This window comes from Taudactylus pleione, unplaced genomic scaffold (assembly GCF_031769625.1).
Source record: "Taudactylus pleione unplaced genomic scaffold, aTauple2 ptg000113l, whole genome shotgun sequence".
In the NCBI taxonomy this organism is placed as follows: Eukaryota; Metazoa; Chordata; class Amphibia; order Anura; family Myobatrachidae; genus Taudactylus; species Taudactylus pleione.
Genome location: NW_028284515.1, coordinates 4,952,704 through 4,969,779, shown reverse-complemented (window position 1 = coordinate 4,969,779; position 17,076 = coordinate 4,952,704). Strand labels below are relative to the sequence as shown.

At 43.8% G+C, this 17,076-nt stretch overlaps 1 protein-coding gene across 2 annotated transcripts in view; it reads left to right on the top strand.

Annotated features, from left to right (window-relative positions):
* LOC148525064 (carbohydrate sulfotransferase 9-like) overlaps positions 1–17,076 on the top strand; it is an 80,112-nt gene that overhangs the window by 44,397 nt on the left and 18,639 nt on the right. The window contains exons 1-2 of one of the 2 annotated variants that reach the window (XM_088471296.1): positions 6,363–6,564; positions 9,605–9,739. In XM_088471296.1, coding sequence (XP_088327422.1) covers positions 9,646–9,739 — 94 coding nt within the window. In that variant the 5' untranslated portion in view covers positions 6,363–6,564; positions 9,605–9,645. Of the gene's footprint in view, positions 1–6,362; positions 6,565–9,604; positions 9,740–17,076 lie in introns of those variants that run through there. The other variant, XM_088471297.1, reaches the window with a different exon arrangement.

The following is a 17,076-nucleotide window of genomic DNA, read 5'->3' as shown; positions in this document are numbered from 1 at the left end:
CCCTATTACCAGGTCATACTATCTGACTTCTGGTTGAGGCGAATAGCCAAGGTCAATACAGCCTAGTGTTCACTCTAGGGTGAAAAGAGGACAGGGTGATATCTGGGAGAAGGGGCACTTCTGCGCGCTCCCGAAAGTGGGATGTGGCCGTTCCGGGGGGGGGGGGGATGTACCTTCATTGCACTTACTCGTGAGGGTGAGAACATCACAGCTAATAGAATTCAGCCCTGAGCGTGAGTTTTATGGAGGGTAAAGGCAGGGAAATTTAGGAGTTACACGGAGGCTGAGGACAGGACACTGAGAGCTTGGATACTGAGGGGGAATTGCAGGGAAGCTTAGAGCAAGGACACTGAGGGAGGAAATACAGGGAAGCTAAGGGCAGGGACACTGAGGGTGAGTTACAGGGATACTGAGGGGAATTACAGGGAGGCTGAGGGCTGGGGCACCATGGGCTGGGACACTGAGGGGGAATTACAAGTAAACTGAGGGCACAGACACTAAGGGGGATTACAGGGAGGCTAAGGCAAGGACAATGAGGGGGAATTACAGGGTGGCTAAGGGAATGGACACTGAGGGTGAGTTACAGGGAGGCTGAGGGCACATACACAAAGGGGGGGATTACAGGGAGGCTGAGGGCAGGGAAACTGAGGGGGAATTACAGGGAGGCTAAGGGCAAGGACAATGAGGGGGAATTACAGAGTGGCTGAGGGCAAGGACACTGAGGGTGAGTTACAGGGAGGCTGAGGGCACAAACACAAAGGGGGGGGGGATTACAGGGAGGCTGAGGGCAGGGAAACTGAGGGGGAATTACAGGGAGGCTAAGGGCAAGGACCCTGAGGGGAAATTACAGGGAGGCTGAGGGCAAGGATACTGAGGGTGAGTTACAGAGATACTGAGGGGGAATTACAGGGAGGCTGAGGGCACGGACATAAAGGGGAGATTACAGAGAGGCTGAGGGCAGGGACATTGAGGGGGAATTACAGAGAGGCTGACAGCAGGAACACTGAGAGGGAGTTACAGGGAGGGTGCTATAGCACTGTGAACTTAATACAAATGCTGTGAATGCAGAGGGCCATGGCACCTATGAGGTCGGGGCACTGTACTGACATTCTCATGTCACTGGGACTATTGCAGCACACTGGTAACTTCTCCCTGACAGGTGTATCAGTTGCGCTGTGATGAGCGCCCCATCTCTGTAGCTGTGCATGGGTGCTGCCTGTGTTGTTTATCAAGGGGCTGCTGCCTCGTTCAGGGGTGATCTTCCTCCCGGTATAAAAAAAAAATGATTAAATTAATAAATGTTTTTTTTTCTGTGTGTGTGCATGCGTTAGCCACACTTATCAGCAACGTAGCTGTGCAGGGCTGCTGCCTGTATTGTTTATCAAGGGGCTGCTGTGCCCATCATCCAGGGGCTGCTGTGGCCATCCAGGGGCTGCTGTGCCTGCTGTGCCCCTCCAGGGGCTGCAGTGGCTGTTGTGCCCATCCAGGGGCAGTGGCTGCTGTGCCCATCCAGGGGCAGGGGCTGCTGTGCCCATCCAGGGGCAGGGGCTGCTGTGCCCATCCAGGGGCAGGGGCTGCTGTGCCCATCCAGGGGCAGGGGCTGCTGTGCCCATCCAGGGGCAGGGGCTGCTGTGCCCATCCAGGGGCAGGGGCTGCAGGGATGTATTCGTAAAAAATATTGTCACACTGTAAGTGCAAAACACAGTGTGACAATATTTTTTACAAATACACTAAGTGCAAAACAGTGTATTTGTAAAAAAAATTGTCATACTGTAAGTGGTATCGCAGTGTGTTAAGAGAGAACACAAATAGTGCAATATTGTTTTACAACAAAACAACATGATTTAATAAATTGCACTCACCTATTACACTGAAATAAACACAAATAAAATGCACTGTTAGGTGCTCCTATAGATGTATTCCTACTGAAAATAGATGTACATTACAGTAGTCATATAGTGTGACTATACCCGGCCAGCAGAGTCTCCAACCAAATTCTTGCTATTCATTCAAATTTATTTCTGAATAGTGAAGATGGCATTGGTGTGGGTTCCCTCAGTATCGCTTAATGCATTTCTATATTAATATATATTTTTCAAATGTGTATATGAGGGTCCTTAGGTGTTCATATTTATTTACATTATCCACCTATCATAAAATGCCTAAGTAGGTCATGTGGAAAACGATCCTTATTAATTAATAAACCCCAGCTTACAGCAGCGGAGTCAGAGTGACCAGACGCAGAGGAGATCCATGTCTTGGTGCTACTTACCCCACATCCACACAATCAATATGCACCACCTTCAGAGACACGGCAACCAGAAAGGAAGTCCGCTGCATTTATACATAAATAAATTCATTATTCATGAATAAATACATCTGAGAGAGATAAGAATCATGGTGCATAAATACGTAGACTTTATGGCATATTGACATGACGTTTAATCCTCAGAGCCTGATCAACACAAGATACCAATCCACACCAGCAGCAGCAATAAGAGGCATTGCCAACCTCACGCTTCTACAGAAAAAGCAAAGAGCTTCACTTGTGTATCTTTAATCAATCAATATAACCCGATAAGTATATAGCATATATACCATATTTATTACATTACATAAAATACAATAAGGCGCTTAGTGGTTAACACATTATCTGAAATGTCACCACAGGGAAAAAATCAAGGGATATATTAACAATATTCACCAATGGTTCATACATTTTGAGTACAGGCAGATCCCACTTTCAATTCTTTCTGTGAATCTGCAAGGACAAATGTCTCCCCTGCCCTTGTAGAGCTAAAAGATATAAATAAATCAGCATAAACAAGTACTCCAGAAAGGCAAAGCAGCTTCAGAAGGGATAATCACCGCGGTCCCAAGCAGTCCCGCCAAGCCCGGGTAAAAGGGGGCATGGCCTAATCGCAGGAGCAAGCCTGGACCCGGGTAATTAGTATCCGCTCCCGCCCCCTCTCGGCTCCCCTGGTCCCAAGCATGGAATCTGGGAAGGCTGGGTCTGATCTCCGGATGCAAGATCCACCACATGAGTCCATCTGTGTCAGCAATCTCCCTGAAGTATCAGGTAAAACATAAGCTTCGCTTAACGCGTTTCCGACCTTAGTGGGTCCTTCATCAGAAGCGCTTCTGTTGTGGAATTCTCTCTTTTACTGTGCTATTTTAGTGTATATGTGGATGTATACATATTCTCACAATATTTTTGCTGCCTGGTGGTTTTAACTGCGCACTTTTTCAGACTTTTTATATCTTCCTCATTACATAAAATACATAACATTTAAAAAAATGGCAGTATACTTAAAAAAAAACAACTATTACATAAGTCTAGGCTAATTCTTTAGAAGGTACAGTAGTAGCTGTTATATATTACATTATTGTATTCACAGCAAAAAATTCTTTTTCAATTGGAGTTCACCTAGATATTAGAAACACATCTCAACAATGTATATATATTTTGTGGGCTATATATATATATATATATATATATATATATATATATACACACATTTTTATTTATTTATTTTTACTGGTTTGATACTGCTGTGACTACAGTAATTAGCCAAAATCACAGTCTATCATGAATGCAGTCATGCCACTGCAATTGTAAAAGGCCACATGAGTGGCTGAAAGGCATTGCTGTGCTCTCCTGGGATCTATAGTATAAGCCGTACTCATATTTGTTTTATGTGAGCTTCATATTCTTCTTTTCCAGAACAATTTCTTTTGATTCTCTTGAACTGGGCCAGCAGTATATTTCTGGCCCATTTCAAGTAATGTATGCTGCCACACTAAATGTAGTTGTACTTGTCTGTTGGTTTTTTGTATACATTTGTTTAAATTTTATTGTCTTTTATATAAGTTATAGCATATAAAAAAATAGTATTTCAGTCTATAGTGATAGTAATTCATATATGATAATTCCTTACAAAATCATTTAACTTCTCCAAGTCATTCTTCTATAAATTGGGACCAGGAAACCAGGCCTGCACACAGCTTACCCTGGGGCAGATGGTATTGTGCTTTAAAAAATTTGACAAAGCTGGGGCCAGTCCTGGTTCCCATTGCAGTCCCAATCTGCTGCAAATAATAAGAAAGGAAACCAATAAAATAAGTATCTATTAATGGGGTGCACAATTATCTTGTGTAACACATAAAATGTGATATTTATTTATTGTTTAAATTAATAACCACTTTTCATAGTTGGAAATATATTAGATTGCAACAAAATAAAACTAAATAGTAAAGTAGGAAGTAGTAAAAATAAAGTCTGTGCCAAGTCGCAAATTCCTAAGTGTGTGGCTTATCTTACTTATTCCTTTTGTAGTTAGCTAATACACAAATACAATACTGTGTTGTAAGTTACCAGAATATTTTAGCTGCAGTGGACTTTCTTATTGAATCTCGGCTAATATCTCATGCCCTACCTAATATCACAGTTGGACAAGTGTCTTTGTCTACAACTGTGTTTATATATTGTTGCTATCTTAAGGTGCGTACACACTAGACAATTTTTTTTATGATTCGCCCGATTTCTAAGCATCGGAACGACAAATTGTGTAAAATATGTCCAAATCGTGAGTGGCCACTCACAATCACTATGCCGATGTGCGTTTATTACAGTTCACTGATCCACTTTGCCATATATAGCTTATATTTAGCAGCAGATTCAGGGGATGAAGTGTGCCGAACAATACATAACAGGTATGTATAGAGTGTTAATATTAATACTGGCTTACACTTGTAACAACATGTATAGCGTTAGTATATTATGTTCACCTTAATGTAGACACACAGAATTTATATGTATGATGCTGCAGAATGGAAACAAGATTCATTAATGCATTCTGCTATGCATTGCAATGTCATGACTCATAAGTGTTTAATCCGCCATAAAATCAATACTGCAAAGTGCTTGTTAGAGCTGAAATATCTACAGAAAAAGGTAGGCTGTCGGTATTGTCTATAATTACACACATTACAGGCTGATCATATAGTCTGATTAGGTGATTCACATACATTCACACTTCAAAGTTTATTCATTGTAATCACTATATCACAATAGTGTTTAGGAAACTTAGTTTATTGTACCTGGTTATAGCACTATACCATTGTACTGTTGCAGAGTAGACATAAAGCAGGGGCATGTTAAGAAATGTGGGATTTGCATGGTGTGTGGGGCCCCCCTAGACCCATAGGCCCATGTGCACAGCAGACCCTGCACAAATGATAGATACGCCAGTGGGCTGAAATATGGCGATCAGTACATATGTAACAGCGGATGTGAATAGGGTGTCAGTACTAATAGTCTAACACTTAACAGAACAGATTCTGCTGTATCCAATATTTAAATGCATTAAGAATCTGTACATAATGCCTTGCTTAAATGTAAAAACATTTAGTATACTGAAACGGAATGTACAGTAGTTGGCATTACGACGGTCAGGATGCCGGCGGTCAGAGTCCCAACGCCGGAATCCCGGCTCCAAAATCCCGACCGCTGACATCCCGATGGTGAGTATTAGGGTTAGGTTTAGGGGTTAGGGTTAGACACTAGGGGGAGGGTTAGGGTTAGGCTGCGAGGGGTGGGTTAGGGTTATGCTGTGGGAATGGAGGGTTAGGCTGCAGGGGGGAGGGTTAGGGTTAGGCTGTGGAGGGGAGAGTTAGGCTGTGGAAATGGAGGGTTAGGCTGTGGGGGGAGGGTTAGGGTTAGGCTGCGGGAATGGAAGGTTAGGCTGCAGAGGGGAGGGTTAGGCTGCTGAGGGGAGGGTTAGGGTTAGGCTGCTGAGGGGAGGGTTAGGGGTAGGCTGCGGGGGGAGGGTTAGGGCTAGGCTGCGGAGGGGAGGGTTAGGGTTAGACTGCGGAGGTGAGGGTTAGGCTGCGGAGGGGAGGGTTAGGCTGCGGGAATGGAGGGTTAGGCTGCGGGAATGGAGGGTTAGGGTTAGACTGCGGGGGTGGGTTAGGCTGTGGGAAAGGTTGGTTAGGATTAGTGGGAGGGTTAGGGTAAGGGTTATAACACTGCTGCTGTTGGTATCTGACTGTCGGCATCCTGACCGCCGGGATCCCATACCAAACCCATTGAAACATAACAGACTCAGAGCAAAGGTACATTAATCCACTTTGCCCTGCACAACAATATATAATCTGCCATCAATTTAATGCCGCAGTACCAATTAATGCCAGTATACCTGTCAGAGGAAATAGGCTGCTGCAAGTATATGATTTGATTTAAATATGACATACTGTACATCAGACACACTCTATTCTACCTAACCTCGCAGGTTAAGCCCCCCTTCCGCCCTGCGCTAGCTACAGATCACACACACACCATTTTTTCACAGGAAAGTCTTTTTTTTTGTTTGTTTAGTCATATAAAACTCTCTCTCTCCCTAGTTAGACCTCTCACAGGACTTTCACAGTCCTGCAGGAAGAACAGCCAGCTGCAGGGGTTGGGGTTACTGAGGATTGCTGCTGCCTGCAAGAGAGGGAGAAAGTTGGGGAGGTGCGGCTGCCATAAGCCCACTCTGCAACAAGATTCTCTTCCTGCTGCCATGGGTGAGTGATACTATTAGGATGGCTGATCACTGTGGCTGTGGGAAGCCGCGGCTGCAATGAACCATGTGTGTTCAGGCTTCTTATCCTGCAGCCATGGTTTGGGAGAGAAGGGGGGGACTGGTGGTGGAGCTGCAGGTTGAGAGGGGCAGGTCAAGCACTGTGAGTATGGCGGCTGCTGGAATATTATCTTCCAGCAGCTGCTTATGGGTATTTCCATTTTAGGGAAAGCCCACATTGCTGTGGTTGCATCTGATTTGCCTACACCAAGCATGTGGTTAAAATAAGGAATGCATTTATTCCAGAGAGTTTATTTGATGCTTTCTAAAGAAATTCTAATTTTTCCTAAAGTACCTTCATAGGAAACCGATTATAGTTTTCGCCTTTAAAAATCCTCGGGTAATCCTGCCCACACTTGTAAGTTTTCGTTCTATAGTACATATACATAATCCTGCTGGTGTACCAAATGGTGAGTCTTCTGCCATCTTGTGATCCTCAATTCCCTTCTGTACACATACTTATAGAATAATTAAGAAATAAATTGAAAATAAGATGTAAACAACTTAAGCCATGTATCCTTGACAGAATTCATGGTCTACTATTGTGAAATAAGAAATAAATATATACAGAATTTTATGTCTAAACTAAACTCTTCTTACAAAGAAAGGTGAGCGAGCGCCCATAGGGCACAACACCAGTATTGTACTATTTGTGATTAGTATAACAGCCAAATGTACAAGTAACTTAAAGGAACCTATTCATTATAACTAATGATCCTATTAAAGATGCTGAAGCGCTAGTTTCCGCATGCTACTTGTAAGTAACGAGCCCATTCATTATTATTGGCCCAATAAGGTCATCTAAGATTCAGCAAACTCCAAAAACAGAGAGTTGTTTGTGGGAACTAGTGGGTGTGGTATAAAAGGTTGAATGACAAAAGGTCGACATGGACAAATGGTCGATATACTGTACATATGGTCAACATAAAAATGGTTAACACATTTTTTATTTTAAGCCTAAAACCTAAACCTTACCCTTCTCCTGGTGCCTAAGCCTAACCCTCCCCCAAGTGCCTAAACCTACAGTAACTGTAGCCTAAACTTAACCTTCCCCCTATAGCCTACAGTAAATCTAACAGTCCCCTCTGGCAGCCTATCCCTAACCCTCCCCAAGTGCCTAAGCCTAACCCCTAACCCTAACCTTAAAAATTTAAAAAAAAAATAAAAAAAATCACGTGTCAACTTTTTTTTGTGGCGACCATTGGTTTGTTGACCATTTGAACCTATCTGCCTTTTGTACATGTCAAGTTTTGTAGCAGCGCTGTGTAAGAAGACAATAACCCTCACATCAGAGATGGTTCGGGCGGCACTTAGTGGACACCGCAGCGTATATCAGATGCTCTCCTCCATGGTGCGTTTGACATAAATGGATGTTTTAGTATAATCTATGAGTTGTACAGTATATCTTGGGTTTCATAACTGGTTATGAGTTTTAAAGTTAATTAGGTCTTCCCTGTTTAATGCAATTCTTGTAATATCAATGTATTTCTTCTCTGTTGGCTTACTATAGAAGAATTATCATTAATTTTTATAACATTTAGCTTAGTTGGTGTAGTGTATCAATTCAATAACATGAGGCAGCTGATTAGAGAAGTTCTTCTGGAAAATATTGATGCTAAGCTGAAATCCACGATTTAGTGGTCAGTGCTACTCTACCTGTCTGTAGTCAGCTGGGAAAGATGGCCAGACTCAAGCTAGCAGCACACTGACATGTCACTAACATTACAGCACTTGGGACAGCTCCCTCTGCACCTCTCAAGGTGGGTACATACCTAAGCGATATATATCTGCAAATCAAGTGATCTTCAGATATATCTGCAGATTGTTATACATACACACTGAACGGTATGCAATCGGGAAGCCGACTGCCTAAATACCGGCAGCTGGCTTCCCGACTGTCATATCCCGGCAAGGGAGAAATGCAGGGCGTCTAGATGTAGACGCCCGGCATTTCCCCGATGTCAGGAGACCGGCGCCCAGCATCCCGATCGTAGTGATGCCGGGCGCCGCGAGCGGACAGCCGGGGGGGGGGGAGGTTTAGGTTTAGGCTCCCGGGGGGGACTTAGGGTTAGGCACCCCCCGGGAGGGTTAGGGTTAGGCTAGGAGGAGGGAGGGTTAGGGTTAGGCACCCCCGGGGGGGACTTAGGGTTAGGCACCCCCCCGGGGGACTTAGGTTTAGGCAGCGGGGAAGGGGGTGGTTAGGGTTAGGCACTTAGAGGGGGTATTGGGGTTAGGCACTTGGGGGGGAGGTTAGGGTTAAGCACCCCTAAGGAGGGTTAGGGTTAGGGGGGTTAGGTTAGACAATACTTACCTATCCACGATCGGGATTTCCAGCGCTGTCTGGCTGCCGCTGCCGGGAATCGAACCGGTAGCATTTCATACCGATTCCGGGGTGTAAGGGGGAGGTTATGGTTAGGTAGCGGGGTTAGGGTTAGGTATTAAGGGGATGGTTAGGATTAGGCACCAGGGAGGTAGTCTTAGGATTAGGGTGCGGGGAGGGGAGCTTAGGTTTACGTACTAGGGGGGAGGTTAGGGTTAGGCACCAGGGAGGGTAGGGATCGGGATGCCGCTGTCGGTATTCTGACCAGTGCCATCTCGACAGCTGGGATTTCATACCCAACCCAGCCTGGTTAGTCATGGGAAAACCGTGACTAACCTGGCTATAGTATCTGAACTTTTGGTGTCACTGAAGGAAATTAAACAGATCAAGCATATATTGTAGATGTAGTATCCTATGTGTGTACTAAGTATCATAGTCTCTTTGTATCAGATTTATACTATAACCATATCAAATATTTCCTACACGTACTAAATCATATTACCTGCACATGTACTAATTCAGCTGCCCAACAGAAAAGTGTTGATGGAAATTGTTTTAAAACGTTAAACTCAAGGTGACATTTTTAAAAATGAAATGACAAATTATAAAACATAAATTGCCATTTATTACATTTACAAACTCTCTTCTATTTTCTGATTTTCAGTGAACTGGACATTATTTTCAATCATTGGGCATTAAAACAAAATGCAGAAGGTGCATAAAAAGTTGTTATTTCTTCTAATCATCTCTTTTGCTGTCTTTGGCTTTTATTTCCATATTAAATGGATACCAAATACTGGTAAGTGAAACTGAGTAGTTTGCTTAGATTTTTTGCATCTTTCATACAACAGCGGTGTTGGAAAGTATTTGCCAAGTCAATTTGTGGTGTAATGTGACTATCTTTATTATACAATACTAGCAACAAACACAAGGACAGACTAAAGTGGGAGTCATTTGGTCAGATATTTAGCAAGCTAGAAAACAGGAGCAGGTGAAGTCTTTTAGACACAGAGCATAAGCAAAATCTCTCAGACATACTGTAAATCACACATTAATGCAAGTCTCTCAGGTATAAACAGTAGCAGATGCAAAATCTCTAATCATTATAACAGAAGCAAGTGTGGGGATCACAGTTTAAGCAGTGAATAAGACCCAAATACAACAGTAAAGTAAGTTCCAAACACACCACGAGAATAAGACCCAAACACACTATGAGAATAAGACCCAAATACACCAGAATAGAACCCAAACACACCAGCGGAATAAGAACATAAACACACCAAAAGAATAGAACCCAAACACACCAGGAGAATAAAGCCTAAACACATGAGGAGAATATAATCCAAACACATCAGGAGAATAGAATCCAAACACACCAGGAGAAGTAGGGTTAAATTTACTAAGATGGGAGATCTATTAAGAAGTGATGTTGCCCATAGCAACCAATCAGATTCCAGGTATTATCTTCTAGAAGGTACTAGATAAATGAGACGTAGAATCTAATTGGCTGCTATGGGCAACATCACTTCTTAAATAGAACTCCCATCTTAGTACATTTACCCCTTAGACTCAAAACACACCAAGAGCATAAGGAATCCAAACACACCAGGAGAATAGAATCCAAACACACCAGGAGAATAGAATCCAAACACACCAGGAGAATAGAATCCAAACACATCAGGAGAATAGAATTCAAACACACCAGGAGAATTAGACCCAAAACACACCAAGAGCATAAGACCCAAACACACCAGGAGAACAAGACCCAAACACACCAGGAGAATAGAACCCAAACACACCCGGAGAATAGATCTCAAACACACCCGGAGAATAGAACCCAAACACACCCGGAGAATAGAATCCAAACACACCAGCAGAATAAGACCCAAACACACCAACGGAATAAGACCCAAACACACCAGGAGAATAGAACCCAAACACACCAGGAGAATAGAACCCAAACACTCCCAGAGAATAGAACCCAAACACACCAAGAGCATAAGACCCAAACACACCAGGAGAACAAGACCCAAACATACCAGGAGAATAGAACCCAAACACACTAGGCAGAGCCGTAACTATACTTTTTAGTGCCCTGTGCCAGAGAGAGCATTGGTGCCCCCACCCATTTTCAAATAGGGACATAATAGGGTGCACCCAAAAAAGGGCCATGATCTTATGGGGAAGGGCCAGGGAAGAGACAAGAGAGGTCAGGAGATGGTGGGGATAAAAGAGGAAGTGAGAATGATAATAGATAGGAAAATTGACAGGTCCAAACAGCACCCCCTGCCCTGTGGTGCCCTGTGCCACGGCACAGGTCACACCACCCTAGTTACGGCCCTGACACCAGGAGAATAGAACCCAAACACACCAGGAGAATAGAGCCCAAACACACCAGGAGAATAAGTCCCAAACAAATATCCAGGGCAAGCAGAGGAAGTATTATTATAGTGAGGGAGTAGAGAGTACCTTGTGGTCTCACACAGGCCAGGTCAATACATTTATGAACATGATATATAATAGCTGGAAGCACAGTTGACAGACTCATAAAGAAGTATGGGGAGTGTACTAATGAGTAATGAAATGTGCTATCATGCTGAGAAATTGCAGATGCACTATGTGATCATTACTGGTCAAATTTAAATGTATTTTGTAATTAAATATAATTTCAGAGGTAGTTAGCATATCAGTGGCCAATGATATGGGCCTGCCCACCAGCATCCAGGTCACCTCATCGAGCAGGTCCCTAACACTCTGGGGTTCACATCTGGGGTGCAGGGCACTCCAAAAGACAACCCAGCCAAAGACCTCCCCAGAGCATCACACGAAAAAAAAGTGTGACAGTGAAGTGTTATAAAGTATCAGGTGTGTGAAGGTAGCTTGTAAGTGTTGGAAATAGTAATAAAGGTAAAAAATATATGTGAAAAAATACATGAATATATAGTTATATAAAAAGCGACTGTGTATTAAGTGGTGATGCCCTGAAGAGGCCCAGTCAGTACAGCTCAGGGGGCCCAGCAGAAACTTCAGCCTTATACATACTGGCTGACAACTTTTAGCCTGGGGGTCAAGCAAACACCCAACGTCCACGAGGAGTTGCCTGTCCTTTATGTCACTCATTGTTTGAAACTTACACTATGCTAATTCACTCACTTAACTACTAACTAGAAATAACCACACAGACACCTATGTGGAATTAAAAGAGGACACAGCCGAAATGTATTGATCAATTTGTAATTAGAAAGATGGTGGCAGTAGAAAAGCAGTGCTCCAAGACAACAGCCCGGCAAATATATCTGACTAAATAATTAGAGGCGGATCCCTACCCGGCGCAAACTAGCCTGAGGCAGAACCATTCTCCCTTAATTGGCACAGCATTGACCCCTCCCTAAGATGATGGCCCGGTCCCCCCCTAAGGGGAATGACCAACTGGCCACTATCAACAAGGCAAATGCTACCCAGGCACTCTTACACTATATTAGGCCGCCTAGGAGCCCTGCTTCCCTCCAGGCTGCACCTCCAACTGTTGGCAGGAAAAAAGAAAATTGTACAGACCATTAAAATCAACAAGAATTGCATACCAATCAGCTTAGACGGGTAGGGTTCCAGAACTGGAAAAGAGGAAGATGGGTCCTCTTCCAGACTATTTATAATGAATAGTAGGGGCCCTGCTCTTTATTGCTGCCATAGGCTATTATTTTGATGGACACAATCCTGGCTACACCTCCTCCTCTCCTTTAACCCCTGGTGAACTAGCAATATTCCATCATAAACAGGGTGCTTATCTTTCCTCAAACTTATTCAAGTATTCGGATCTATAAAAGGTAGTTTTAGCTACAGAACAGAGGAGCTAATATATAAAAAAAGGGGTTAGCAATCATGCAATTGGCTTGGTTATCATATTAGGCTGTGCTAAGCCATCCTCTATCTCCTTTAAATATACAGTTAGTGCTGAATGGACTGCTGTGAGGTGCATGCAGCTCTACTTTCACTAGCAGAATGATATGAAGCAGGTCATACCTTTCAACTTTCAACATAGTTGATGCAAAGTCCTGACTGGTTGGGACAGTCAAACAAAATCCTGATTACCCCAACAGAATCAGGACAGTTGGCAGAATGTCCTGCTGTCTCCCACCTATTCTTGCAGTTTCACTACTTGTTGCTGCTGCCAGTGCAGGATTAACAATGGGGCAGGTGGAGCTGCAGATCTTGGCCCCATTAAAATAGGCCCATGGCTACAGGGTCTGTTTTGCTGCTGTAGATAGGAAAAATGTACAGCAGCCTGCCAGTGGCCATCCAAGGCCCTACCCTCGGTCCTGGACCATGACCCCACGTACCCTGGCGGGCGAGGTATTAAACACAGTCGTAAATCTGTGACACTCACTTGTGCAGTAGAAAGCTTCCCTGCGCCGCACACAGTGTCTAGACGTCTACTCCATGCCATGTGATGTCACGATGTGTGACGTTACATAGGTGCCACCCCATCACCGATCTGTGCCCAAAACCCGGTGGGAACAGTGAGCTCCGTAAAGGCCAGGGTGACTGATCCTCCAGATAGGTGCCAGTCCTACTGGGTGCATAGCTGCTGCCGATTGGCACAGAGTTGTTTCCTGCTGGCTGATCACTCACTGGAATGCTGAAACTGGCAAGATTTATTAATTGCGCGTGTGTAATGTGTATGCATACACACAGAATGTCTGTGGGTCCATGGCCGCCAGTTTCTTCGAGAAGATGGCACTGTGCAATGAAGCAAAGACCCCCCCGCAGTGTAACCAGTTCCCCCAGCAGCGTGTGCTGTCCTCCAGTACAAACAACCTCCCCCGAAGCTATGGCCAGTAACCCCCCCAGTCACAGTGATAGCAGCCTCCACACCGCAGTGTAGCCAGCTCCCTCTGGCAGCACGCTGACCTAGGCAGCCCAGTCCAACTAACCTCAACCCGGCACCCACTGGCCAGGGGTGCCGGGGACAGCCTAGGCCTGGAATGCCCTGGAGAGGCGGACCCTGACTGTGCTGACTAGCAGTCAGGGGTAATGCTTTCACAACAGAGATAATGAAACTTCCTTTCTAGCGCGTACAATACATTACAGTTGCAGATTCCCTCTGTGGTTTCTCCCAGGTGTATCCCCACAAGGTGTGTGAGTTTGTTTCCAATATAAATCCCCGGGTTGATACCCAAAAAATAAGGGGAAAATGGTACATATAGTGAAGTACAATTTATTACATAAAAACAAACATAGACATAAAAATATTGAGGGAATCTGCAACTGTAATGTATTGTCAGTGCTAGAAAGGAGGTTACATTATCTCTGTTGTGCATGCATGTTTTGGTGAAGGTGTGGGGACACTTTCTTTTTTGATACCACCTACCAGCAGCTGATTAGCGCACATGTTCACATATCAATTTCTTTTGTTTCTAGGGGTAATGCTTTGACTGGTGAACCCGTGAAAGGGTTTCCCTGGCTGTGGCATTACAGGGGGCGCTAGAAAGTCTGGTGCTGATTAAGGTAATTACAGGAGACCCCTACTCGTTTTGCCCCTGTTTTTCCACAACCAGGACCGGCTCAGATAAGCCCAGTGCTGGTACTTAATATATAGGGGCCCCATACGCATTTTTGCCCCTGTATTTTTAGAGCCAGGACAGGCTGTACAGAGCCCGGGGCTGGTTATGCTTCTGGAGAGGGGGTGCGTCTTTTTTTTTGAAACACACAGACAGAAGCCTTCACGGATCTCACTGATCTGTGATGGCTTCTGTATAAATCACATCTTTTAATGCTAGTCACATTAAAAGTTGTGTTTACATAGGGAAATACACACACAGATTCGCATAGAGTAGTAGCCTCGAGCTGAAAAGTTGACATGCTATTACATTTGCGAGTCCCGGCACCAGCTCACACCTTCGAGTTGGATTTTTGCTTTAAAACGCGACCTATTACATATGTGTTTATACAGTGTATATATATATATATATATATATATATATATATATGTATATATATAAAATATATTCACCAAATACTAGGTTTTATGCAAATATTTATTTTCTTGTCTGATCCTCCACCTTCAGTAATCTCCCTGTTATACCCTTTTCCCTTCTGTCTCATCGTGGTTCTTCTCCCAATTCCTCCCGTCCCCTCTGTCAGTCCCCATTTTCTCCTATTTCCCTCTGTATGTCCCCCTTTCTTCCCATCTTTCCCTATTTTATTCCCCCCTTTCCTCCTGTCTCCCTCTTTGTTCCCCTTTCCCATGTATATATAAATATATACATAATATAATGTGATCTAGCCACACCTACTGTAATAATAACTATGCAAATATTACAGTAGGTGTCCCTGGAGCAACATATACAAATCATATTACTGTGTGTCTATCTATCTATGATGTATGTATATAATATGATGTGTGTATCTTGCTCCAACGAAACCTACTATAATATGCACAGGATTGTTTATTGAAGGGGGGCACCAAACCAGTATCTTTCCTAGGGCCCCATGAGGTCTAAATCCGGATCTGCCCTAAGCTCTTTAGTGCACATTTTCCTGAATATCATTGGGAAAATGGTGCCGTGGAGGAGGGACCCGCTTGTCATAGCAAGGTAAGATGCATGGTTTGGGGGTGGGCGCTGCAATCCTTGTCTATTAGAAAATGTCTGAAAAATCCAGAGTGCCGTCTGTTTTCCTGTTTAGTGTTCTCAGATAAAGGGCCATATTCAATTAGTTTGGCACCTGCGATAAAGATTTGCATTCCGGACTTTTCGCCTACATCGCGTATTTTAGCCTCGGAAACTTATCGTGCACATACCCGCTATTCGCCCTATTCAATTCTAAAAGACGCGAAAGTGGCGACATGCAAAGTCAGAACAGGCGGAAAGTGGTGTCAGAATCGGACAAATCAGCCTGAACCCCCCCAAAGAGATGTACAAACATTGGGGATCAATATAGAAGTGCCCGAATAGTCCTAATTTGGACTATTAGTCCTGTTTGGGGTACATAGGTTGATGCAATAGCCTCTAATTAGCGTCTTTACACAAGTGATGAAGAATGGCATAAAGCAGTTTTTTGGGGTAAAAATAAGTAGTCCTGTCAAATTTGGGGTACTGAAAATGGGTGCTAGCATATTTTAATGTCTCAGTGAGGTTTTAAAAGGAGTAAAATTCCTTCCTCATAAAAGCACCTGCAATTCCAAAAATACTTGACCCCTTCTTACAGAACCCCCAGAACCTTATTTCGCTAGTTTGCAAAGTTGTCCAACCACTTTGTGCTTTTTTGCCCCCAAATTCAAAGTACTTTTTTGTTGTTATTTTTTCAGGGATTTTTTTTACACAGTTGTCCTTTGGGTGCCTGCCCCAAGGGTTCTGAGTGGTTTCCCCACCTTTGCATCCAAAAACAAAAATTTGCACTTCTTATCTCCTGCTATTCAGAGGCTAAGCTTTTTGGCCTATTACACTGCATTAACTTTCCACGTACGCGAAAAGCGGGTGGAATTGAATACGGAGATAAGTTCCCAACAGGCGAAAAGTTGCAATCGCAATATTTTTCCGCAGATCTCGGCTTTTCGCTTTTAATTGAATACGAGCCATAATGTGTCTCATTTATATATATATATATATATATATATACAAGTCCAGATCACCGGCACTCACGGGTTCCACAATATCCTGGGCCGGGTGCCCTCCACAGTCAGTCTCTGCCAAACAGGACGAACTGAACATAATCTCCACAAGGCGGCACTCCGTGTAAAAAACGACCAAATGTGACAAGATGTGACAGCATCTTGTCACATTTGGTCGTTTTTTACATGGAGTGCCGCCTTGTGGAGATTATATATATATATATATATATATATATATATATGTCTGTTAGAGAATGCTGGCCGTGGCGGGCATTTTCCGGTGTTCTGAGCAGCGCTGACACCCGACGAGGGACCATGGATAGGTAAATTTAAAAAAATAGGGGTGCAGTGTGGGCCTCCTGGACCGCACACACTGCACCCATTATAGATACGCCACTGGACAGTGCGATTGCGATGTCGTAATCGTACCGTCTTTCCCTGATCTACTAGTGGATGGTCACCTTAACACAAGAAAAACTGCTCACAGAGAAGCAGCACATCACTGCCTCACTGCCAGAAATACACCT